At 46.8% G+C, this 26,522-nt stretch overlaps 1 protein-coding gene across 2 annotated transcripts; it reads right to left on the bottom strand.

The window, feature by feature from the left end:
- Positions 1-208: 208 nt before the first annotated feature.
- On the bottom strand, positions 209-25,931 carry LOC308422471 (SH3 domain-binding glutamic acid-rich protein-like). Of its 2 annotated transcripts, none has more exons than XM_080919078.1 (8): positions 25,674-25,931; positions 20,182-20,367; positions 12,829-12,909; positions 9,934-10,005; positions 9,120-9,212; positions 5,025-5,060; positions 4,202-4,316; positions 209-614 (listed from the first exon to the last, which is right to left on the bottom strand). In XM_080919078.1, the coding sequence occupies exons 1-7, from the start codon at positions 25,716-25,718 to the stop codon at positions 4,233-4,235; spliced, it is 597 nt and encodes a 198-aa protein (XP_080775204.1). In that variant the 5' UTR covers positions 25,719-25,931; the 3' UTR covers positions 209-614; positions 4,202-4,232. The 2 variants fall into 2 exon arrangements, with proteins under 2 accessions (XP_080775204.1, XP_080775203.1); XM_080919077.1 differs by having other exon boundaries at positions 209-617; positions 25,674-25,926.
- Between the last annotated feature and the right edge of the window lie 591 nt (positions 25,932-26,522).

The raw sequence follows: 26,522 nt of genomic DNA on the forward strand, positions 1-26,522 counted from the left end.
GGTGCCGGTGCTACAGTTCAGTCAGGTTCCTCACAGGCTCCTCACAGTGTGCACAGCAATCGGTGCCAACTGAAAACCTGAACCAATCGGTGCGACAGAAACAGTCTACCTCTGGGTACACAGGACTGGGTCTGAACAGACTGAGCAAGTTCAAGTCCACAAAAAAACAGAAATGAAGCGGGGGGGGGGGGCAATAAGACCAGATATATTATGGCTATCAATCTTTATTTATGATTGCTCTCGGGGGAGTGTTTTGTTTTGAAAGCCAAGCCTAAAACAAGCAGGTACACAAAGAAATCCTTCAGCTGCATCACGGAGAGCAACTATGCCTCAAGATCCTGTTTGCAGAGTATTAACGAGAAGGTCTACTTGTGCATAGCAAAGGAAACAAAAATTAAGCAAAGACCAGAAAATCGTAGGCGCGGTGTGTGTGCGGTCTTCACATTCAGCCTCATGTGGACCCAGTGAGAAGGGTCCACACACACAAGCTGCTTCAGAGGGCACGTGTCCTTGGTGAACCCCGGTGGGCTGAGGGAAAGGCGCTGGCTTCCAACCAAGTATTTCATTGAGTTAATGGAGAAGAGAGAGTTCAAATACGACCTCGAGGCTCGAATCTTCTAAAAGGAAAGGAATATTGTGAGAGACTGTTAAAGACAGAGTGCTCACTGCAATCTTCACTATCCAATGCACAAAGCAGGAAGGCGGGGCCACATTTTACCGTTTGTGGCCCCGAGTAAAGAAGAGAAAATGATTCCCCCTGTGAGCACTGAGACAGGTTTGTTCTGGCTGTCAGATCTAACACATACCAAACACCGGGAGAAAGCAAGTTCTCTAGAGCTTCCCGACTGTTAGTAGAAGGCAGAGCAGATGCATCTTCACCAAGTCTCCCAGGGGGGTGATTTCAACAGTGCAAGGCTCCATTAGAAAGCAGTGGTGTGGGGGGGGGGGTGTGTGACTATGCGCATGGATACCACAGAAGGGCATCGGATCCCTTGGAGCTTGAGTCACAGGCAGTTGAGGTCTAGGAGCCAAACTTGAGTGCTGATAAAAGCACAAGTACTCTTAAACACTGAGCCATCTGTCCAGCCTCAGGAGGTAGAATTCAAATTCCGAATACTGTGCTGGGCATGTGCCACCATGCCTTTAATGCCAGCATTTAGGAGACAGAAGCAGGAGGATCTCTGTGAGTTCATGAGTTCGAGGCCAGCCAGGGTGACGGAAGGAGACCCTGCATCAAAAGACAACAAACAGACAGCAACACAGAATCGGACTGCGGTACACTGTTGCCCCTCTGACTCAAGCTCAGTTTGGATTCTAACTCTAGACCAACCGGGAGAACATCTTCACAGTTCGGTTTCCTGTCATGCCCTCCAGCAGGTCGTGATTTAAACCTGAGAGAGTATGAAATGCCCCGGCACAGAGACAGGCTTGCCTCTGGAGGCTGAGTGGTTCCCAGGGACCCAGATCAGCCACAACACACTTGAAGAAATAGGAGTCAAGGGTGAAATTTGAGGTGCCGCCTGGTTTACTCCTTCACACCCAGGTGTTCAGACTTTGGAAAAGATCGCTACAGGGTTGGATCCCAACCTAGAACCCTTGGGAAACACACTGTATGCTCTGTCTGCATGGTGCCACACGGCTTTCACTTTGGCTCTGGAACTGAATGTGGACTACGACTGCATACTGAGGTTCCTCCCTCCATGGTGCAATTTCACAGTTCCATGGTCAACACGTCAGAACTGCCTAATCTTTTAAGAAACTCTGCAAGTAGTGTGAGTAGTGATGGATCTATAGTACTTGGGAAGCTGTCTATGATTCTGTGGCCCTGTGATTCTGTGGTTCTGTGGCCCTGTGGTTCTATGGCCCTGTGGTTCTGTGACCCTGTGGTCCTGTGGCCCTGTGGTTCTGTGGCCCTGTAATCCTGTGGCCCTGTGGCCCTGTGGTTCTGTGGTCCTGTGGCCCTGTGGCCCTGCAGCCCTGTGGTTCTGTGGTCCTGTGGCCCTGTGATTCTGTGGCCCTGTGATTCTGTGGTTCTGTGACCCTGTGGTTCTGTGGGCCTATGGTCCTATGGCCCTATGGTCCTGTGGCCCTGTGGCTCTGTGGCTCTGTGGCCCTGATGTCCTGCGGCCCTGTGATCCTGTGGTTCTATGGCCCTGTGGTTCTGTGGGCCTGTGGCTCTGTGGGCCTGTGGCCCTGTGGTTCTATGGCCCTGTGGCTCTGTGGCTCTGTGGCCCTGCTGTCCTGCGGCCCTGTGATCCTGTGGTTCTATGGCCCTGTAGTTCTGTGGGCCTGTAGTTCTGTAGCCCTGTGGCCCTGTGGTTCTATGGCCCTGTGGCTCTGTGACCCTGTGACTCTGTGGCTTTGTTGTTCTGTGGCAATTTGCTTTGCTCCTAGATTGATGATAAATACTATCACTTTTGCATTTTCCCCAGTTCTTTAGATGGAATTTTATAAAATTCTCAAATATGAGTTCTAGCTCAGTTACCAAAATCTGACAGAGTTGACCTTAAAATAGAGTTCTGTGGCCAGGTGGTGATGGTGGTGGTACATGCCTTTAATCCCAGCACTCATGGGGCAGAGGCAGATGGATCTCTGAGGTTCAAGGCCAGCCTGGTCTATTGCGTTCCAGGATAGCCAGGGTTATACAGAAAAACCCTATCTTAGGAAAACAGACAAAACAAAACAAAAACAGGTCTGTGACCAGGTGGTGGTGTGTATCAACAGCATAAAATAAATATGGGGCTGGGGGAGACATAAAGTCCTAAGCTAGATCTACTTTGTAATATAAACAGAAGATTATACTTTTATGGTCCAATAAGGAACTATGACAGCCATTCCCACCAGCTTCAAGATGTCCTAAGAATATACTAACCATCTTGATATTTGCTTCTTGTCCATGAGAATGTTGAGATAGAATGTTCACTCTGCACACACACGCACACACACACACACACACACACACACACACACACACACACGCACGCACAGAGGAATGTAGCAGAGGCTGTACTGGTGGCTCCAGCAGATATTATCACTTGGCTGATTAAACCAACCATTCAAGATGCCAGACTCCCACCTCGCCTGCTGTCTCTCTTCGTTGGTACACAGCGTTGCTGTTCCTTAAGCAATACTTACTTCAGAGTACCAAGGAGTTCTTCTTCCATCTCTATATGAACTCTCTTTCTCTAGTTGGGCACCAAGTCTCATCACAAGCCCTTGCTGATGCCCTACTGTGTGCTGAAGTACTTATGTCTTATATGCCCTTCTCAGCTGTTCCCAAAGCTGACTCACGTCTTTTAGCAGAGGTATGACATAGACAGGAGAGAGACTAAACACTTATGAATTCTTCCAAAACCACAGCAGAAAAACTGTAAGGACGATCACCAAAAGACCTGCTGCCTCGCACTGGGTCACAAAGACAACAGCAGCAACCCCTTTTTGTAAATGTGCTGTCCTCCTGTCTCAGGAAACTAGCTGCACAAAGTGATCTCTGAGGTTTTCAATTAGCTTCTGATATCTAAGGATCGCACCACACCCTTTATATTTCCCGGTTACTGTATAGTGCCATTATCCCATTAATATAATCATGTGGTACTTCCTACCTGTAGAGAATTCCATAATTGCTGTTTTATCACCAGACATTTTAAAACACAAGAAAGCAAAAGCTTCCAAATGTCTCCTAGTTCAGTGTGTCCACACAAGTGTGTCTAGTCCACAGTGTGTCCACACAAGTGTGTCTAGTCCACAGTGTGTCCACACAGTGTCCCTGGCCCAGTGTGTCCACACAAGTGTCCCTGGCCCACAGTGTGTCCACACAAGTGTCCCTGGCCCACAGTGTGTCCACACAAGTGTTCAGCTGATATTAATAAGTGAAGACAGACTGTGTGGTGCTTAGGATGATATGCACAGCAGCAGCAATTGCCTTTCCAAAGCAGTAGCTAGTTTGGTGACTCTCGGATTAGGGTTGCTGTCAGCATCATCAGTGACAAGACCAGTCATGCTGTGTGCATGCAAGCGTGCTGGGTAGTAGAGGCACTGAGAGCTGCTTCTGTGCCAGATCTAAAATAAAGATCATGTAGAGGAGGAAGTGTATGCACACTAGCCCTTCTTCATCCCTTTCCCATCATGCCCTGGTGCCAAGTCAGACGCTGAAGCCTGCACAGCACATAGCTGGGCAGAGGCACGCCTGTGACAGGCCTACCTGGGAGAGTGGAAGCACCAGCCTGAAAGGCCTAAGAATCTTCCTCTTCTCCTGCCTCTTCCTCAGGTTTTTCTTCAGCTTCTCCCTCTGCTCCTTCCTCTGCTGCTTCCTCTGTCTGGTTTACATAAAGCCACGTCATTACTGAGAGGCATGAGCACCAAACATACAACACAAAGCCACGTCATTACTGAGAGGCATGAACACCAAACATACAACACAAATCCACATCATTACTGAGAGGCATGAGCACCAAAGACATAGTGGGAACAAGACACCAAACTAGAGCTGAGGGCTCTCATGACACCTGCCACACAAAAGATAGTGGGGAGTGGCTGAAGACATCTGACATTGATGTCCATTTGTCACATGCATGCACACAAACATATACACACACAAACACAGACATATATACACATACACACACACACTCACAAACATATAAATGCACATATATACACAAACATATGCACACACAAATACACACACACATATATACATATACACACATATACACATATATACACATACAAACACACATAAATATATTCACATATACACATGCACACATACATACAAACATACATACACAAAAACATATACATACACATACATATATACATACATATACTCACACATCACACACATATACACACACATACACACATTTATACACATATACATACACATAAACATACACACACACATACACACACAACACCACCAACACCACCACACACAAGAGAGATGTAGCAAAAGCCACACCAGTATCATCAGCAAAAGTTTTCACTCAGCTGATTAAACCATTAAAGATGGCAGACCTCACCTCTTCTGTTGCCTCTCCTTCTTCTCCTTCTTCTTCCTTAGGTTCACAAAGAAAAAAGAATAGAGTAAGGCTTCTGTTGAATTTTTAAGATGAACAAACTGTATAGCATAAAATACATAATGGCACAGAACCTCACTGCGCAGGTAGAACATGTGTCATGGATACAGCACAACCGTGATGTCCTAACAGCACTCAGTTCAGAGATACAAGCAGCTAAGCTTTTAAACAAAAACAGAAAATGTCACTTCTGCCTTTATATCCATTTAAATGTGCCTTTACCTCAGCTGGATACCCATCCATAAAAGCCCAAGCCAGCAAGGTGGCTCCGTGGGTGAAGAGCTCGCTGCTCAAGCCGGATGAGCTGAGTTTGCGCCACAAACCACCCATACAGGGGGGAGGGAGAACGACCGCATGCAGTCATCTCCAACCTCTACATATGCACCACGGCACAATGATAATTCTTAAATAATATCGAGAGTATATGACTTCATTTCCCCTTTCTCTTCTCTCCAACTCCTCTTTCATACCCCTCCTCATCTGTTCTCATCCAAACCCATGGCTTTGGCATGGCTGCCGTCTACAGACTTAAAACCTCACCATCACCCAACAGCCTGCCTCTCTTCAGTTAGAGCCAAGCCATGGACTTGCAGTCCTTCCCTCTTGCAGCTGAGGCAGGTCCTCCCCCCTGAGGCCCGGACTCCAGGTTGACTTTATTCTCTTATTTAATCCCTTCTTGCCTTCATGGCTTCCAGACCACAGATGGGTCACATGGTATGGTACCTTCTACCCATCCAAGACATCCCCAGGAATCTTTAAGAATCTTTGTTTTCCACATCAAAGGTGCTCACACTTTGGGAATCCCAGAGGCTATTGCTCTCCGATAACTCTCCTAAAGGATAACTCTTTCATCTTGTTCCTCTCCAACCTGGACCATCTTCTTTCTAGAGCATCTTCTTTATCGTTCATCTGGCCCCTGCTTATCCCTCTGGCTTCCCAGCTCCTCACCTCTCCTTCAGCCAAACTGCATCCCATGGAGTCCTTCATGTCAGCAGCCACCCAAGACAACATTTTCATGGAAGACATTCCCAAACACAAGACTGAGTTACAGGCCCTCAGACTGGTTCCCACAGCCATCACTGAAGTGTCTGTCTTTCTAACTGCCCTGCGCTCCCTGGGGGTTTGATCTGTTCCTTATTTCTTATCAAGATCACTAGGATTCTGCCACTGGTGGAGCCAAGATGTAAACTCAATAAACACTATCAAAAGCCGGGAGCAAAGACACATGAGGCCTCTCAAAGAATAATTGTTTTCTTCTTAATCTCTTGTCAGCGGGTTAAAATCCACCACATTCAGCATGAAATTATCAATTTTATAGAGTTTTATATTTTCCTAAATCCAAGTGAAACAGGGTGCTATTAAAAATTGTGCTGTGGGGGTGCAGTAGCAGGGGAGGTTTTACCACCATGACTGCCTTTCTCCATAGATTTATGTCAAGGTGATACATGCTTGGACAGGAGAGAGATGGGTGGGGAAAGATCAGGGAGTGAAGTGGAGGCAGGAGGCAGAGAGGAGATTCCAGGAGGAATCAAGATGGAGCTGGAAAAGGAAGCTCTAGATCCAGGAGGACTTAATTGGCAATAGGTAGATATGAATATTTTAAGGGTTTCTATGGGTCTTTTTATCTCATATAGAAAGACAGTTTATATCTTTGTCCATTAGATGGAAGCTTGTTGTGTAGAGGATTTGTGGATTGAGAATTTATAAATATATATATAACCTGTTTGAAAAGCTTCTGGGCTTTGGAGTCATGTTTGTGCTGGGCAATGGAGAAACAGAGCAAGCTGGGGTGGTCGTATCCACCTAGGACAGAAGCAATGGGCAGTGGAGTGAAGCGTGCCTGAGTTCTTAGAGGCAACCTAGATTGCTATGTGGTGTGGGGACAGAATGTGTATGTTTGGCTCCACACTGGAGTGGCGTCTACAGAGTGAGACCACAGGGGCCAATAAAAGATTAAGCCATCTGTTCAATATTTACTGCAGCAGGTCTCAACCTTAGGTAACTGTCAGTAACAGGAGAGGTAAGGAGGAGAACTCCTTACCAGTATTTAAACTGACCCAGTTTCTTGGAATATGTACTAAATGCAAACAGTCACCTGCTCAGTGCTCTTACAGAAATATTCCCAGAAGTAACTTCAAGGGCCCTGGAGAAGCCCGCACTTAGCTCTCAGAGGACAGGACTCTGCTGTCCCATGGCTCCCTCCCAATCATAGAAGTTCTGCCTGGCATGAGGCAATGGCTCCATCGACTGATAAAATATAAATTGCATATGTTTAGCAAATGCTTCTCCTGCCTCCAATCTTTAGGTCGGGGTGCGATATATTAATTTTAAAAGCCTCCCAACCTAAACTCATAGAATTAGACAATTTTGGAACCAGGCAGCTGTTAAAAAGTCAACTATACAAAATGCCTGAAGTCAAGTTTACGGTTAGAAAGTAATTACGTAGATGTATAAAGAAGGCTGCGATCACCAGGTCAAGAAAGCCGGGTTCAGCATCATGGGTGTCATTTTATCTACACGATGCCACAATGCAGTCCTCCACAGGAGCCACCAGGGGCAGACAAGGGAAATGAGAGGTCTCAGGCCTGTCACAGCCGCTATTTTCTGTTGGGAACTCAGCCAAGACTGGGCCACTGACACAGTACCAAGGGCAGGTGTCAGCAGTGATGAGTGACAGACATGGATGCTGATGACGATTCTGAGGCCTCCCAGTGTGGCCTGAAAGGCAGCTGGCCCTAGAACTGGCAGGAGAGAAAGCACTGGGGTGTCCTCTGGGTATCTAACCCTTAGTCCAGCCTTGGGACTTGCAAGCATTTGGGGCTAGAGCCACACTGACCTTATAAAAGGCACTTTTGTATGGTGAGACCTCAACCAGGTGCCACTGAGCCCGGGGGGCTTTGAGTTTTCAATGAGGAGAACCAGCTGGCCATCAACTCAACTCAAAATAATTTGACCCTTTCCGTAAGGTGACTTTACCTTGATTAGAGCCAACACAATGTGAGCTGGTTGTGATCTATCCACCCTACTGTGAAGCTCTCATGATGTTCCTATTGACACTCCCCCATGGGCTCAGCCTGAGGCCTGCAGCCCACCCCAACTCATAAGGCTCCTGGGCAGCCAACACCACCCCTATGCCTTGTCAGCCAAATTCCCACATTATGCAAGTGGTCCCCACACCCATTGCTCTGATGCTTATAGATGCAGGGTGTTGAGTTTAAGGCCAGCAAAGGTGAAAGGTGCATAGATGGATGGATATAATTAAATAAGGTAGACAGAATTATGGATGATGGATGGATGGATGGATGGATGGATGGATGGATAGATGGATGGATGGATAGATGGATGGGTGGATGGATGGATGGATGGATGGATGGATGGATGGATGGATGGATAGATGGATGGATGGGTGGATAGATGGATGGATGGATGGATGGATGGATGGATGGATGGATGGGTGGGTGGGTGGGTGGGTGGGTGGGTGGATGGATGGATGGATGGATGGATGGATGGATGGATGGATCGATGTCTGGCTGACCCTGAACAACAAATCTCTTTAGAATCAGATCCCACGCCTGCCTCAGACTCCCTGCAACTTGTTGGTCCCCTGGATGCCAAATTCAGTGAGTTTTTTTCCCAGTTCCTGTTGCTGTTTCACCGACACGTGAAAACCCTGGCTCTTTCTCCCCAGGAGGCTCATGGGAAGCTATATGTAGGGTTAGTCATCATTGAAGACCAAGGAATAAGGAGCCTTGTCTGACAGGAACACGAATATGATGTATCCACGGACACGTGATGATCACTGAAGCCTGCACTGACTGTTCTCCACCAAGCCTGGTCCAGGGTCCTCTTCCTGGCCCTCTCATGTCTGCTCCACAGCACTAAAGCAGGAATGAATCGCTGCTTCCACACAGCTAAGCTCTCGGCATCCACCTTCTTTCTCAAAGCTGTACCAGCACTCGACACAATTCCCGGAACCCTCCGGGAGCTCAGTAATGGAGAAGGTGCAGAGAGACTACCATGAACAGAGCAAGCACTCACCTCCTTCTCTTTGGATTCAGAAAGCTCGCCAGTGTTTTCACTGTCCTCTTTCTGTGCCTTATTTTCTCCGCTTTCTTCCGCCTTCTCTGCTCCCTGTTTAGAAAAGAAACTTGAGGTATTGCTGACCTTCAGTAAGCTCCCAAGTGAAAAGGCAGGCCATACCTTCGGTGGCTTCCAGTATCCACCATGACACAGAAGTGACACCAGCAGAGATCTCCTCTGCACAAGGGCATTTAGAGACTGACAAAAGCTCCCCTACCCCCAAACTGCTAAAAGACTGACTGCCTGCTACAGCCATAAAGCACTGAGTGCGGGGTGTTGAGTTTAAGGCCAGTAAAAGTGAAAGGTGAATAGATGGGATTATAAAAATAATAAGGTAGACAGAATTATGGATGGATGAATGGATGGATGGATATGTGGGTGAGTGAATGGGAAGATGGATGAGTGGGTGGGTGGATGGATGATAGATAAAAAGACATTATAATGATGATGTTAGGTGATACATAGACACAGAATAAGTAATAAATGATATAGAGTAGAAAGAGAACTCAGATGATTTTAGATGACAGATTGATCAATTGATTGGTAGATATAATTGATAGATATAAATAGATGATTGACAGATATAGATAGATGATTGAAAGATGATAGATAGATGATAGATAGATAGATGATAGATTCAATTAGATTAGAAGATAGAGAGATAGATTGATAGATGAGAAAAGGTAGACAGACATAGATATATAGACAAAAATGATAAAGAAATATCAGGACCATCAGCCATCCTGAGGACACTGTCAGCACAAACCCTTACCTCTGCAGCACCCTCAGCCTCTCCTGCTACATCTCCATTGGGAAGGGAAGACGCTTCCTCAGACTTTGTCACCTACACCAAACAGTTGAAAATACTTGAAAATTCCCTTGAAGGCATAATTCTCTTTTGTGTCTTTTAACTGATTGAATTATTCTTATCTTCAGCCTTCATTTTATTCAACGCAATAGTGGGGCTACCTAGAGGTTTTCTTCCTCAACTCGAGCCTTTTTATGTCCACCTTTCTGGGACTCTTCATAGTGTCTGACTCTCAAACACTCCCCACTGGCTGCACGGAGGATGTGAGACTTGTTTACCGGTATCAACACCCTTCCTTCCCAGGCCTTCACTCTTTCTAGATCTCCCACTGCACACAGCAGATCTGTCATGTCTGACATCTGGACTCCTAGATCTCCCACTGCACACAGCAGATGTCCAGAACATCTCTAGAAGCTCAGATTCCTACCTTCCATAGTACTCTTGACTTGTTTCTCTAAGTCCTCTGATCTACCTGCTCATTTGCCCTTTCACTCAAAGCACCTGAACTTGGTAGGGTGGTTGCTTCCTTAGGTGACTGGCATTTATATAAATATTTTAACATTTGTTGCATGCTGATCACTGTTACAGAAATTACATCAAAACATGTCATCATAAGTTACTTTGTGCTGTAAATCACAAAATGTCATTATCTCAGAGGTATGGCACCTAGCACTGGGGCAGCTTCAGGTAGAGAATTGTGAGTTCAAAGTCGGCCTAATCTACACGGTGGGAACTTGTCTCAAAACAAAACAAAACCTTGAGATGCCATTTGTGTCTAATTCATTAAACATATTTTCCCTTATTCATTAACCAGATATTTTTCTAAGGAAAAATCCATGACAGAGGTCTTGATGTTATTGCTGCTGTTGAGTCTGTTATGGTATCACGAGGTGACTCCCTGAGGACAGTTACCACCCAGATGCACAGATCAGGGTACTCCAGAAGTGTAAGGCAAATGTGGAGCTGTAACATTGTCAACTTGTAACATTGTAATGATCCTCTGTCCCTGCTAAGGAGGAACTCCAGCTGTATGCATAATTGGATATTGCTAAAATAAAACACAGAAGAATTTTATAGGTGAATTGAGATGGCTCAGTAAGAGCCCTCACTCATCTTGCAGAGAATGTGGGTTCAATTTCCAGCACTTACAACCATCTGTAACTCTAGCCCTTGGGGATTTGATGCCCTCTTCTGGCCTCTAAGGGCACCAGATGCACACATGGTGCACAGATACATATGCAGAAAAAACATTCATACACACTGTTTTAAATTAAAGAGAATTGAATGGGGCCAGTGAGAGGGTTCAGCAGGTAAAAAGCATTTACCACACATGGTTGGAAAGCTGAATTAGATCCCTGAAACCCATACAAAGGTAAAAGAAAACAAATAACAGAAGTTATGATCACTAACCTATAGTTCCTTATTGTCTGATAACAGATAAAACTCTTGTTTTCAAAATAATTTTTATTAGCTGGGTAGTGTTGAGGCACGCCTTTAATCCCAGCACTTGAGAGGCAGATGGGTAGATCTCTGAGTGCCAGAAAAGCCAAGGATACACAGAAAAACCCTGTCTCAAAAAGACTTCCCCATTTTTATTAATAATAATTAATAAAAATTAAAAATAAATTATATTTATTATTATTGTTTGTGCATAAAGTATGTGAGTGCATGCATGTGCACATATGCATGCATGTATGCACATGGATGGGCATACACACACACGTGCCCCTTGGTGGCTAAAAGACGACTTTGTGGGATTGGTTTTGCATAAAAGTAGAAACCACTTGTGTGAGTCTGCAGTTACATTGTCATGGATGACTTCTTACCCAGCTCCTGAAAGTTCATGTCGCAAATGACATCTGCTCTCAGCTTAGTAATTTCTACTTACTGTGAGCTTGCTTTTTTGCACCTCACAAATGGACTTGGATCACCCAATGTAAAGATGCAACACTTTTTTGGTGCTGGAAACTGAACCCTGGGCCCCCTTCTAAGCGACTGCACTGAGCTGCACCCCCAGGCATCACCCCCAGCACTCACAGTTATTAAATATTATAAAATGTACTAGAACAAGGATGAAAGCAACACTGGGACATTGTCTGGAGAAACCTTTGTATTATCTCTCTGCACACACTTCCTCAGTGAAGACTATAGTAAAAATCACGTACACACAACATTAGACATGCATCCACACACTCATACACACATGCACAGGTATATGCATACAAACATTACACACACTCATTCACACACATGCACACATGCACATGAACACATGCACACAAACATTACACATGCATACATACATGCACACATGCACATGTATACATGTACACAAACATTACACACACACAGAAGCACACATACTCATGCACACACATGTACACACACACAAATGCACACAAATATTACACATGCGCACAAGCACACACACTCATGCACAAACATGCACAGGTACACACACACACAGGCACACAAACATTGCACATGCACACACATACTCACATACTCACACACACTCATGCACACACATGCGTACATGTGCATGTACACATACACAAACATTACACATGTATACATACACTTATGCACAAATGACTGATATACACACACAAGCATTACACATGCACACTCATGTATACATGCACACATACATGCACACACACATACATACACATTAAAGTGGTATAGAGATAAGCAGAGCACTCACATAAGGATGACATGTAAATTCATAAAGCATTGTGTAAGTCAAAAAATAAAAATCATGCTGTCTTAGCGTATCACTGACGAGCACTGATGTTTACCAACTCTATCTCCTGTTATTGTAACCTGTACGAGACCACCCAGGGCGGCCAAGCTTACCTTTGACCCAGGAGGGGGAGCCAGACCAAGGAATGAATAAATAATATTTTCTTCTTTTGCAGAGAAGAAAGAGTCAAAATCCTTGAAGCAAAGAAAGAGAATATTTAAACCCATTATACACTTGAGAGCTAGAATAAGCCGAAAGCCCAGTCCCCTTTCTTTCAGTCATCAAGAAAAAAAATCCTCTCAGTTTGCTTTGTCAACTGAAAGCTAAGCCATACAGCTACAAAATAATGCTGATAATCTAACATTTGTTTTATACATTGTCATTGTATCTACACAGCATAAGAACACACATACATGCACGAGACAGAGGAAAGGCTGCAGAGGGAGGGATGTGACCAGGGACAGGTGCACAGAGCCTGGAGGGAGGGATATGACCAGGGGCAGGTGCACAGTGTCTGGAGGGAGGGATGTGACCAGGGACAGGTGCACAGAGCCTGGAGGGAGGGATATGACCAGGGGCAGGTGCACAGTGTCTGGAGGGAGGGATGTGACCAGGGACAGGTGCACAGAGCCTGGAGGGATGTGACCAGGGGCAGGTGCACAGAGCCTGGAGGGATGTGACCAGGGACAGGTGCACAAAGTCTGGAGGGATGTGACCAGGGGCAGGTGCACAGAGCCTGGAGGATGTGACCAGGGGCAGGTGCACAGTGTCTGGAGGGAGGGATGTGACCAGGGACAGGTGCACAGAGCCTGGAGGATGTGACCAGGGACAGGTGCACAATGTCTGGAGGGAGGGATGTGACCAGGGACAGGTGCACAGAGCCTGGAGGATGTGACCAGAGACAGGTGCACAGAGCCTGGAGGATGTGACCAGAGACAGGTGCACAGAGCCTGGAGGATGTGACCAGAGACAGGTGCACAGAGCCTGGAGGATGTGACCAGAGACAGGTGCACAGAGCCTGGAGGATGTGACCAGAGACAGGTGCACAGAGCCTGGAGGATGTGGCCAGAGACAGGTGCACAGTGTCTGGAATGACAAGATGCAGAGAAGCCTTTTCCTCACCCCACTGGGTGTGTATTCTTTTCTCCCCCACTTCCCTGAGAACCAGGGACACTCACATCTATATTATAAAGATGCTCTTGATCAAGTCTTCTTTGGTTGTTCCCAAGCTGAGGTTGTTCCTGAGGTAGTCACCCCAGCCTAGTTCAACTTGTCATTGAACACAGGTCTGCTACTTCCAACATGATTCCCTCTTGGTCAGGTAACCTGACCATGACTGTGCCTGGCTTCCCATCTGGTGTTGCCTTTCTCTGATAGAGTCTGCCATGGATCTCTGGACATCCTCATCTGCTCTGCACAGCAGATGCTCAGGACTCCCAAGCCTCCTGGTGTAGAGGCATCTACTCCTCGCCCCTGCTGCCCCATGCCTGGTGCTATCATGGGGCCCAGGGTATGGCTGACCAAGAACATGAACCATTAAGAACATCTGAATGACTGCTATTTTATAACCTGCTTTCCACTCGTGGGTAAGGATATGGCGACAGTGTCTTAGAATTTCTATTGCTGTGATAAAACACCATGACCTAAAGCTAGTTGTGGAGGAAAGGGTTTATTTTGGCTCACACTTTCAGTCCGTCAGAGGAAAGTCAGGACAGGAACTCAAGCATAGCAGAAAACTGGAGTTAGGAGTGGACGCAGAAGCCATGGAGGAGTGCTGCTTACTGGCTTGTTCTCCACAGCTTGCTCAGCTTTCTTTCTTATAGCACCAGGACTGCCTGCCTAGAGTGGCCCTACCCACAGTGAGCTGGGCCCACTCACATCTGCCATCAATCACGTAAATGCACCACAGACTTGCCCACAGGGCACTCTGGTCGGAGCCTTTTCTTTATTGAGGTTTCCTCTTCCCAGAATGACTCTCACCTGAGTCTGGTTGGCATAAAAGTATCCAGCAAGGACTTTTTAGTTCATGCCATTTGGTTTTTACTTCATGCATGCTTTGATTGTATATATGTCTGTACCTACATGTGCATACCTGCTGCCTACAGAGGCCAGAAGAGGATTCAGAACCCCTGGAACTGGATTTGCAGCTGGTTGTGAGTTACCATGTAGGTACTGGGAACCAAACCTAGGTCCTTTGCAAGAGCAGCAAGAGTTCTTAACTACTGAACCATCTCTCCAGCCACCCTAAAGTCTTTGAAGTTTCAAAAAACCAGTGTTGGCAAATGCTTTCTTAAAATATAATAGAAAAGGTTATGTAGTAGGATTGATGTCACCCTCTGGCCCCAACCCTTGTCCCTGTTTAGAGACAAGTACCCAGGAACATTTCAAACAAGAAGTTGCTGACACTGATTGCCCCCAAGCAGGACTAACTACAGAGTGTTTGAGGCCAGAGTGAAGAAGGCTGGAAACTAACAGCAGCTGAGGATTAGACCAAGCGCAGAGCCCTTCTGAGCCAGAGGCCCTGTGAGAGCCTCAGCGGCTACCTCAGGGGACTGAAACTATAACCATAAGCAGGAATTGGGGTGAGAGGGATTCATACTGAAGCCCTTTGAAATCATTTAATCTTTCAATGTGTGCAAGTACAAATTTTCCTAATTTTTCTAACACCGAAAGAAACCAGGTGCTGGAGCAGTGGCTCAGCCATTAGGAGCGTTTGCTGCTCTTGAGGAGGACTTGTGTTTAGCTCCCAGCACACATCAGGCGGTTCACACCCACCAGCAACTCCAGCTCCAAGAGATCAGGTGCTTTCTTTTGGCCTCTGCAGGAACTTCATACAAGCACAAATACACAGGTGTACACACTGGCATGAACACACACTTTAACGAAACATTCCTTCATGTGTTTGCCCCAGAAAAATACCATCCAACCAACTTTCCAAAGAACCCTTAGGTTTGTACTTCAGAGTTCCTTCCCCAGAGCCCATGTTTAAAACAAGACCTAGAAATGCCAGTGCACACCAATGACCTCAGCACCAAGGAGGCAGAGAGACAGGTGGGTCCCTGGCACCTACCATCCAGCCAGCTTAGCCTGGGCAAGTTCCATGCCAATAAGAGACCTCATCTCCAGAAAGCAAGGTGGAAGGTGCTGGAGGAGCAAAACCCAAGATTGTCCTCTGATTTCCATATGCGGGAGAGCCAACCACACCCACTCGAGAACACACCACACACACACACACATGCACACCACACACACACATATATATACACCACACACACACACACACACACATACACACAGTCAAGCACACACATACATACAGTTACACACACCATGCACACACACCATACACCATACACACACACACACCATGCATGTACATACACACCATACACATACACCACACCATTCACACACATTGTTTTATTTTATAAAGAACCCATTACAGAAAAATTCCTTGTACCATGGCTCCCTCCTGCATTACCCTGCACAGGACAGGTGGGGGGAGAGCAGAGAAGAATAGGTTCTCTTGACTTTCATTATTTTGATTACATTTATTTACTGTGGGGGTGCACGTGCCACCGTGCGTGTATGGAGGCTAGCAGACAACTTCTGGGAGCAATGGGATCCAAGGACAGAGCTCAGGTTGCTGGGCTTGGCAGTGAGTGCCTCACCCTGGCCACCTCAGTGTGTGGAGGAATTCTTCACAGAGGAAATCCTTTCTATGCTCTGGGTAGCCCCAAGTACAATTCACAGGGGACTTGAAATAGGCCATATGCCCCCCACACCACAACACAAACTGAGGGTGCTGAGGCTGAACGCACCCCCTCACCCACAGGACTTTTAGCTAAGCCTCTAAAGAAGCTAATCTGCCCCTATAGATTCATGCAGTCAGCTCAAGTGCTTCACACACAAGCCCGTGTCCACTTGGAACCTCAGAAAGTGACCTTATTTGGAAGTAAGACATTTGCAGCTGTACCTGTTAGAAGGACATACTAAAATTAGAGTGAGTCTTTTTCAATGACTGTTCTCCATACAGGAATGCCCTGTGGAGACTCTGGTGTACACAGGGAGAGCCTCAGAGGCCACGCCTCTACAAGCCAAGGGCTATCAGCAAACCTGAACAACTGAGAGAAGGGAATGGCATAGGCTCTCCTTAAGAGCTTCCAAAAAGTCCCAAGCATTCACCAGCACTTTTGTGGCCTCTGGAACTGTGAGAGATAAAATATCGTTATTTTGAGCCACAAGGTCTGTGGCAGTTTGCTAGAGAACCCCCGAGCAAGCAAGCTAAGCCCCTAACAAGCAACAATTCATACTTCAAGTTAGAGGCTCAAAACCGTTTGTATTAAAGGCAGACAGTGAGTCTGGAGAGGGTGACCGGCCAATAAAATGCTTGCCTTGCAAGCATGAGGATCTGAGCTCTGTTACTTTAATTTTTTTCAAGTCCTATTTTTAGTGATGGTCCTTAAATGCTTTAACCTGCCTTTAACCCACCACCCATTAGAGGTAGTGGGAAAGAAAGGCGATGGGGAAGTGGACCTGTTTAGAAAGCTTCTTTGTAACAACTCCTGTCTGTGTTGTTTGGAAATCAACAGTTCAGTTCACAGTCAGCAGGCAGCTGCTGCAGCGATCCACTCAAACACCTCTCGGCTGCACCAGCCTTCCAGTTTGGTAGAGTCAAGTTAGCAACCCCGGTGACAGTACCTGAAATAGCCGGGCCTCAGCCTAGGCTGGAGTCAGCAGAAGGAACCAACAGGAACACCTGAAAAAGTTCTCAGCTGTGCCTCTCTCCGGGAAGCAAAGATCCAGGAAAGCTGGGGACCCACAAATGCTGCACAGCTAGCTGTCCCGGCATGCCTAGCTCTCTCCTAGCTCTATACGCTAGCCAAGCTCTCTCTCTCTCTCTGTGTGTGTCTCTGTCTCTTTCTCTCTCCTTCTCTCTCTCTCTCTCTCTCTCTCTCTCTCTCTCTCTCTCTCTCTCTCCCTCCCTCCCTCCCTCCCTCCCTCCCTCCCTCTCTCTCTCTCCCTCTCTCTCTCTCTCTCTCTCTCTCTCTCTCTCTGTCTCTCTATCAGGTCCTATTTATACCCTTCAAAGATCAGCCCAAGTCCTTGGAGGCAGCAACAGACCACAGCACACCACCAGAAGTTTTCTGGTGTGTTTCTCTCTATGGAATCCCGACAAATGCAGCTCAACTATGCAATGTAAGGTGGACCAATACATGGGTGTCCTTAGCAAAGAACCTTTTACCATGTGTCCTTTCATGTGCTTGCTTTAGCAGAACATCCTCTCTCCTGTGTGTCTGCTTCAGCAAAACATTTCTTCACGAGTCAGCCTTAGTCTTTCACACCTGTGTCCACTTTAGCAAAATGTTCCTTCATGTGTTTGCCCCAGCAAAACACCATCCAACCAACTTTCCAAAGAACCCTTAGGTTTGTACTTCAGAGTTCCTTCTCCAGAGCCCATGTTTAAAACAAGACCTAGAAATGCCAGTGCACACCAATGACCTCAGCACCAAGGAGGCAGAGAGACAGGTGGGTCCCTGGCACCTACCATCCAGCCAGCTTAGCCTGGGCAAGTTCCATGCCAATAAGAGACCTCATCTCCAGAAAGCAAGGTGGAAGGTGCTGGAGGAGCAAAACCCAAGATTGTCCTCTGATTTCCATGCACACACACCACACACACACAGATACAGTCACAGACTCACACATACTCTCATACAACACACACACTCACCTACACACACACACCACTCACACACCATGCACACACACTTACAGTCACACACTCACATACACTCTCTCACACACACACCATGCACACACTCCACACACACTCACATACTTACACACTCTCTTTCACACACACACACACACATACACATACAGTATGTTGGGCTGTGTAGCTTGTATGAGCTTGGTTTTGAGCATTTGGTTGGTGTGTTCTGGTGAAACCTTGCTCCTGAGAGTGACAACAGTAGCTTTAGCCTGCTTCTTCTTGAAGACAGGTGGTTCAGACAAAAGGCACAGACACGGGGGAGGAATGCCTCATGTTCTGCACTGGGCCAGCTCTCAGACGCAGCCCACACCAGACGACTCCCTCTGCTTGGTAGCACCACCACCACCCCCAACAGGAAGAATGACTTGTACAGTACAACCACTTCTCATACCCAAGTCCACTGGTCTTTCAATGTTTCTTTCAATGGTTTGCTTTATGAAGCCACACCTGTAACTCAGAGGAAGGTGGCTTCGTGCCGAAATAAACTGTAAAGGGCTTAAAATCAGGTTGTCAGGTCAGGGTGTAAAGTCTGACAAGTAGAACATGAGCCCAATCCCCCAAACCTGTGGAGGGGGAAGAAAACTGACACCCAAAAATTTCCTCTGACTTTCACACGCATATGCCGTGGCTTACACACACCCATACACATATACACAGACGCACAATAAATTTAAATGAGATTTTAAAAATTAGATATAAATAAAACTTCCATTCTTATCAAAATGCCCATAACACATTCAAACTAACTGGGTAAGTTTGAACAAATTCATCTTGTTTCCGGCCAGTCTTTAAGAATTTACCATGTGTCCCCTTAGTGTGCACTTCACAAGGCTAAGTGGAATCAATCCCTTTCCGCCTAAAGTACAAGGAACCTCTATTCTTCAAAATAAAGGACCTAAAACACCCTTGAATCCTCTGAGTCGTTGTTCCACTGACTTTACCCTCTTCTCTTTTTTAAGATTTATTTATTATATATAAGTATACTATAGCTGTCTTCAGACACCCAGAAAAGGGCATCAGATCCCTTTACAGATGGTTGTGAGCCACCATGTGATTGCTGGGATTTGAACTCAGGACCTCTGGAACAGCAGTAAGTGTTCTTCTGAGCCACCTCCAGCATCCCACCCCCTTCTAATTCTTAAATGTTGACTTATGAACGACTCCAAACAATGTCTCAAAGCAAATCTGCTCTAAATGGTTTCTGACAAACAGGGGCTGGCAAGGTGCATGCGTTGATACAGTGCCTGCCATGCAAGCCCAAGGCCCTGAGTTCAGGTTGCTAGCACCCATGTAGAAGAAGAGCACAGTGGTGTGTGTGTGTGTGTGTGTGTGTGTGTGTGTGTGTGTGTGTGTGTGTTAACACAGTGCTGGGAAACAGGCAGAGAAACCTCTGCCAGGAGCATTACTGACTCAGTGAGCTCCAGGTCAGTGACAGAACACATACACACACACACACACTCTCTTACACAAGGGCACACACATACACATGCACACACTCTTACACAAGGGCACACACTCTTACACAGGGGGCACACACAGTCTTACACAAGGGCACACACACTCTTACACAAGGGCACACACACTCTTACATAAGGGCACACACACACACACATACACACACAAAGCACATGAATTAGCTAAATAGTTAGTTCTGAGGAATTACACGGAGGAGTTTGCAACATTGAATACTCACCCCACAATACTGCTCTTCGTTGAAGATCTGAGGAGGTAAAGGAATCCCATTCTGAGGTTTCTTCTCCCCGGGAACGTTCTCCCTCATCCACTTCCTGTTGTCCTCATCCCCAGCTATGTCCAGCTCCTTAAAGTCTATTTTATTGGCTTCCAAAAAGCCCACCACCTCTTGCTGCTTTTTCCTAATCTGGTTAAGAGCAGAGAAAAACGAACATTAATGTGCTGTGTTATAACTCCCTTTGAAGCGTGCTTTATTGACATTTACACAGCTCCGGTCCTTTCCTTTGGCTGTACTCTACAGCGCAAATAATTAGAACAAAGAGAAAAAGAACCACGCCTTCCCATCAGAGGGGTGACGGCACACAAGTGGGTGCTGAAACTATATTGGTGTTGCTCTCAGCACCTGTTTCCCAGAAAGGAACAGAAGAAATCTGTTTGCCCTCGGGCTCACCAAGGACCGCTTAAAACAGTCCCTTAGGCGGGCTGGAACAAGTGAGGGACCCGATCTGGGAACATGAGAGAAGAAAAGGTCCTAAAGTCAAGTCCAGAGGAGGAAGGAGAGGGCAGTTTCTTTCTTCTCTAGTGGGTCCCCTCACCCTCTCACCCAGCTCATTCCTCAATGGAACCTTGCTCAAGTACTCCCACCGGTCTTCCCAAAGAACTGCTCTCTGGTAGCCTCCTGAGCTGACCCCCATGGGCACAGCATCAGCCTTCAGAGGACACACATGGCGTCTATTTAGATTCACTTAACATCTTCCCAGGGTCCCTTCTCTGTCCTCGGGATGCCAAAGGTCCTGCTGTTTCCTAAGGAACGGCTCAGGTCTGAACTTGTTCCTGTGCAGCAAACACTCTTTCCATCCCTTAAAAAACATTAGTTTGGTCTCTCTCTCCATCCCACGAAGGGTGTCACTGTCTGGAGCCTCAGTACCTCAGTGGAGGTTAGGAAAGATCTTTATTTATCCTGTGGCATATGCCCACAAGTAAGCTCTGTCTCTGTCCTGAAGTCACCCAGCCACTGTTGGCCACTCCAGCATGTCTGGGATCTACAGCCACACCTCTTCCAGCCCTTCGCTTGACACCTCCAGTCTATTGTCTGGTACAGAGAGGAGACTTCCAACTGAGGTCACCATACTGTAGGGTGAAGCCTGCTGGATGGGAGTTGTGGGTCACATTTGTGTCCTAGCTCCAAGAACACTCTCTGAGCAAGGTCCTAACAGCTTCAATTCCCTCATCTTCAAAACAGATACCGGATGTTCTCCTCTGGGGTGTTCGTGTCCGTGAGAAGTGAGATGATCCGAGGAAACATGTTCTACATCACAGAGGGGAACCTGTGCCCCCAGGCACCCAGCTCCCAGTTAGATTGGCCATCAAGGGCAGGGGGGTTGTTTAACTTGAGACGGGGTCTCACCACACAGTCTAAATCGATCTAGAACAAGCTATCTAGCCCAGGCTGACCTCAAACCTGTTTTTCCTGTTTCAGCCTCCTGAATGTGTGTGCTATATCACACCTGTTTGCCAGATACATGGTCTGGTCTGTATTTTAAAGTTACAGCAGTAAGTTCCCGATGAACTGGTGGATGTTCCAAGGCTGACACCCAGACAGAACAATATTTTTAGGGATGGAGAGAGAGATCAGACTAAAAATGATTTAAAGGTAGAGAAAGCTCAACACATAAGAGTGCTTGCTGCACAATAGGAATTCAGATCTAAGAATCTGTGTGAAAATCTGGGTGTTGCCACATGCACACCTGTAACCACAATCCACATGCACACCTGTAACCACAATCCACATGTACACCTGTAACCACAGTCTACATGCACACCTGTAACCACAATCCACATGCACACCTGTAACCACAGTGCACATGCACATCTGTAACCACAATCCACATGTACACCTGTAATCACAGTCCACATGCACATCTGTAACCACAATCCACATGTACACCTGTAACCACAATCCACATGCACACCTGTAACCACAATCCACATGCACACCTGTAACCACAATCCACATGTACACCTGTAACCACAGTCTACATGCACACCTGTAACCACAATCCACATGCACACCTGTAACCACAGTGCACATGCACATCTGTAACCACAATCCACATGTACACCTGTAATCACAGTCCACATGCACATCTGTAACCACAATCCACATGTACACCTGTAACCACAATCCACATGCACACCTGTAACCACAATCCACATGCACACCTGTAACCACAATCCACATGCACACCTGTAACCACAATCCACATGCACACCTGTAACCACAATCCACATGCACATCTGTAACCATAATCCACATGCACACCTGTAACCACAATCCACATGCACATCTGTAACCACAATCCACATGCACACCTGTAACCATAATCTACATGTACACCTGTAATCACAGTCCACATGTACACCTGTAACCACAGTCCACATGTATACCTGTAACCACAATCCACATGCACACCTGTAACCACAATCTGTGGGAAGCAGAGACAGGACTGTGAGGCCTATAAGCTGCTAACCTAGTCCCAGACTCAGTAAGAGATCCAGGTGGATAATGATAAAGCAGAGCACTCAACACACTCCTCTGGCCTCTGCATGTGTGCACAGACATGTGCAAATATGCACACACATGCTCACTACATATACACTCACACAAAGAGTCTCACTGAGAAACCTGGAAGTCCCTGTGAGACTCTGCCTTAAGAGTGGCCATTGCAGACTCCCCACTCCCCAGTCCTGCTACCCCACTGCCTTCTAGAGAAGTGACCATGAGAAGACACCTCCCTCTCCTGCCTTCCACATCCTCTTAGGCCAAAGCTCTCCTCAGCGTGGTATGGTGTGGCCCAGATCTTTGAATGCAGTTGTTAAAATGGGGCTGATGCATACATTCAGATCCTGTCAATGAGATTGTTGGATGGTTTTGGTTGGTCCAGGACTCGTTTTCTAAACCTGTGATCTTACGGACCTCACATGTGCAGCAGAGGTGCAAGCAGCCACTGCATGGTTTCTCCTGTCAAGAAGCTGTTGGGTGAAATTCCTCATTCCTGAACACTTGGCCAGTAAGATGTGGGGTGCTGAGTTCTCGTTCTTTTTTTAAGGGGTTTGGTTTTTTGAGACAGGGTTTCTCCATGTAACCTTGGCTGTCCTGGAACTTACTCTGTAGACCAGGCTGGCCTCAAACTCACAGAGATCCACCTGCCCCACCCCTGCTCCAGACCCCGACCCGCCTCCTGGGTGTGCCATTACCACCTGGCACGTTCTTATTCTTCCACTTACGTGGTTCTAGACAGTTCTTCTAATATGTAATGGCCATAGCCTTAGTTCTACTAAAAGTCGTTGCTAATAGCCACAGTAACTAATAATGATCACAACTAAAATGCCCATTAATATGTCTCATCAATAATATAATCAATTCGTGGTAGCTAATAAAAATTAAAATGGCAACTAACATTAACAAACAGCTGCCAGTGACTATAATTTATAATCACGAAACCTTCCAGCGCCCGGCCAGGTCCTGGCACAGTGCTGGGCACCCGGGTGTAGTGCCTCAGAAGTCCTCGTGACCAAGCTATGAGGTGAACACTATTCTTATCCTCATTTTACAGACAAGGAAATTGAGGCTTAGCAAAAAGAAATACCTCTTCCAAGGTGACACAGTTACAAATGGCACTGAAATATTCATCTAGGGAGTCACGATTAACTCAGCTATTCCCAGGTCCTGAGTGAAGGGAGACACCACCCCACCCCACCAAGGCCAAAACAGACCCCCAGATTTCAAGAATGCAAGATAAACAAACCAAAGAAATCTGTGGGTTTATTTCCGCTGTCTGAAGTATACAAACAGCCACATAAAACAGATGAAAGGCTTAGGCTGGAGAGATGGCTCATCAGTCGAGAGCACTGGCTGCTTTTCTAGAGGACCTGGTTTTAATTCCCAGCACCCACATGGTGGTGGCTCACCATCTGCTACTCCAGTCCCAGGGGATCTGATACTTCTTCCGGCCTCTGTAGGCATCGAGCATACATGTGGTATATAACATGCATGTACACAACATATCCATACACCTAAAACTAGAAATAAGTAGATTACTGAAAAGTTTTCAACACTGAGTGCTAATGCTTGGAACCCACTTCAAAACTAGCCCACCAGAGCAACTGCCCTTGAAATTTTATTTCCAGTCTAAAAACCCCCAACATGGACTCCCAGGATGCATCAGAGTGGTTGTGCAGCATGCTTACACAGCAGGTGTGAGGCCCCAGGTGTGAACCCAGCACTGAAGAAACATGTGTGTGCTCATTCTGCCAAGTCCACCGTCATCGGCAGCCACGGAAGGTCTATGTTTGCAATCTCCGTGACTGGAATTCCCCACTCGAGCTGTGTGCTCCTCTTTTCTCCTGGTCCAGGGCATCAGCTCAGGCCACATGACATGTCACCTATCCCCCAGTCCGAATTAATCTACATCCTACAGAATAAAAAGAACCACAGAAACCATCATGGGCGGGTGGGTGGGATCACCAAACTCTGAGGTTTGGGATTGGTTGGGGCTGGTACTTAGCCAGGGCCTGGAAACATCTCTGCGGAATGACTGTCAGAATTTCAGCAGCAACATGAGACCCTGTAGGAAGCAGCTATAAAAGGAAACAGCCCCCTCCCTGGTCTCTAACTCTTGGGATTGATAGACTATTTTTCCCCATAGCCTTCCTCATTTCTGCTAAAATACTGGCAGAACCTCCACCAGACAGAAATTAGAGTCCACTTGAAGCCAGTCTCCTACCCGACATTCTTAGAACTGAGTCTCTAAGTCGCCCTTATTTCTTCGGCGGGTGGGTCCACACAGCACAGAATGCAGGCCAGAATCAGAGGGCGGGTGGTCTTAAGCAATCAAGGCTAAGCTGTGGAATGGAGCTGGGCTTTTGGCTTACACTCTGGTTGCCCTCACTTCTGAGAGGATTTAAAACTGTGGCCTCAGATGGGTTTGCTGCTGTCATTGTGACATCATTTTCTACAAATAATAACATCACACCTACTATCTTCGAAATGCTTCCAGCTATTTCAAGTATAGGAGTAACTAGGCCCTGAGGTCGTTTTGGTGATCTGATTTATCTCTCCAAGTTTTAGTCTGTGTCCTACGGAATGAATGGTAAAGCACTTAAAAAAAAAAAAAAAAAAACTAAACGGCTAATACCACAGAACACAAAGCACTGGTTTAAAAGAGCAGGAAACACTCCACACTCAACCCTCCAATCACCTTTCACGCCCACCAGCCAGATTACACACTTCACAAACTTTCTTCAACATCGCGAAGACAGAGGCAAAAAGCGAAGGGCGCTCATGCTCACCGCACTGTGCAGTTGACTCCCACGCAAAAACAGAAACAGCATTCAAGGCCAAAGCCAGGGCATACCCACTTCTTCTGCCTCAACTAGGAGCTATCCACAAAACCACACAGGAAGAAAGCCCACAGAGTCCCAGACACCTACCGCTATGGACCCAGAAGATGTGGCAACAAACACTTTGATAACCATTTCGACAGTCGGAAAGAGGACTCCCCCTAACACACCCCTGCTAGGGAAGTCGCTGGACAAATCCCGCAGTGACGCCGGGGGAGCAGATGCCAGGTCAGCGCTGGCGCTGGCGGTGATCCAAGCCTCTGCTCTCAACCCTCCCCTCCGACCAAGAGGTTAACCAAGAGTAACGGGGAGGCATCCTGGGCTTCCCCCTCCGGTTGGGATGTCAGGAAAATGATTGGCTGATAAAAGCGGCCACTGGACCCTTTCCCTTATCACTTTAAAGGCCTAACAACAGTCCCTAAAAGGCCAGGCTGCGAGCTCGGGAGCGCACCAATCACAGACCCATGGAGAGGTGCCTAGGGCACAAGAGGCGGAGCTGGGAAAACTGGGGGGTGTGGAAAAGAAGCCAGGAGTCCAGAGCCTAGGGGAAAGCCCAGAAAAAGCCACCGTATTCAGGATGAGGCTGGATTCAAGGAGTTTCGGACAAACACCAAGAGTTGTGAAGACTGAAACAGCTGCAGTGGCCATTTAAATACAGCGCGGCTTCCTGCTTTAAAGTTGTCTAGGGGGTTATTTTAAAACCCAACGAACTGTGGCACAGCAGAGATTCCTCTTGCTTTCTCCCTCCGCCAGCTGTTGGGTGCTGTAAAACGTCACTGACACTTGAGGTGAAGGCTGCCGATGACTGTACCTAGAAATAATCTCCCCCGTTTCAAAGGCTTTGCGGCACGTTCATAACAAGTTCAATGCATCTTATTTATGTAGGTGATTTGAATGGCATTTTAAAAAATCAGAATACAAAGCTAGTAAAGAAGCAGC

This window comes from Micromys minutus, assembly GCF_963924665.1.
Source record: "Micromys minutus genome assembly, chromosome: 7".
Lineage (NCBI taxonomy): Eukaryota > Metazoa > Chordata > Mammalia > Rodentia > Muridae > Micromys > Micromys minutus.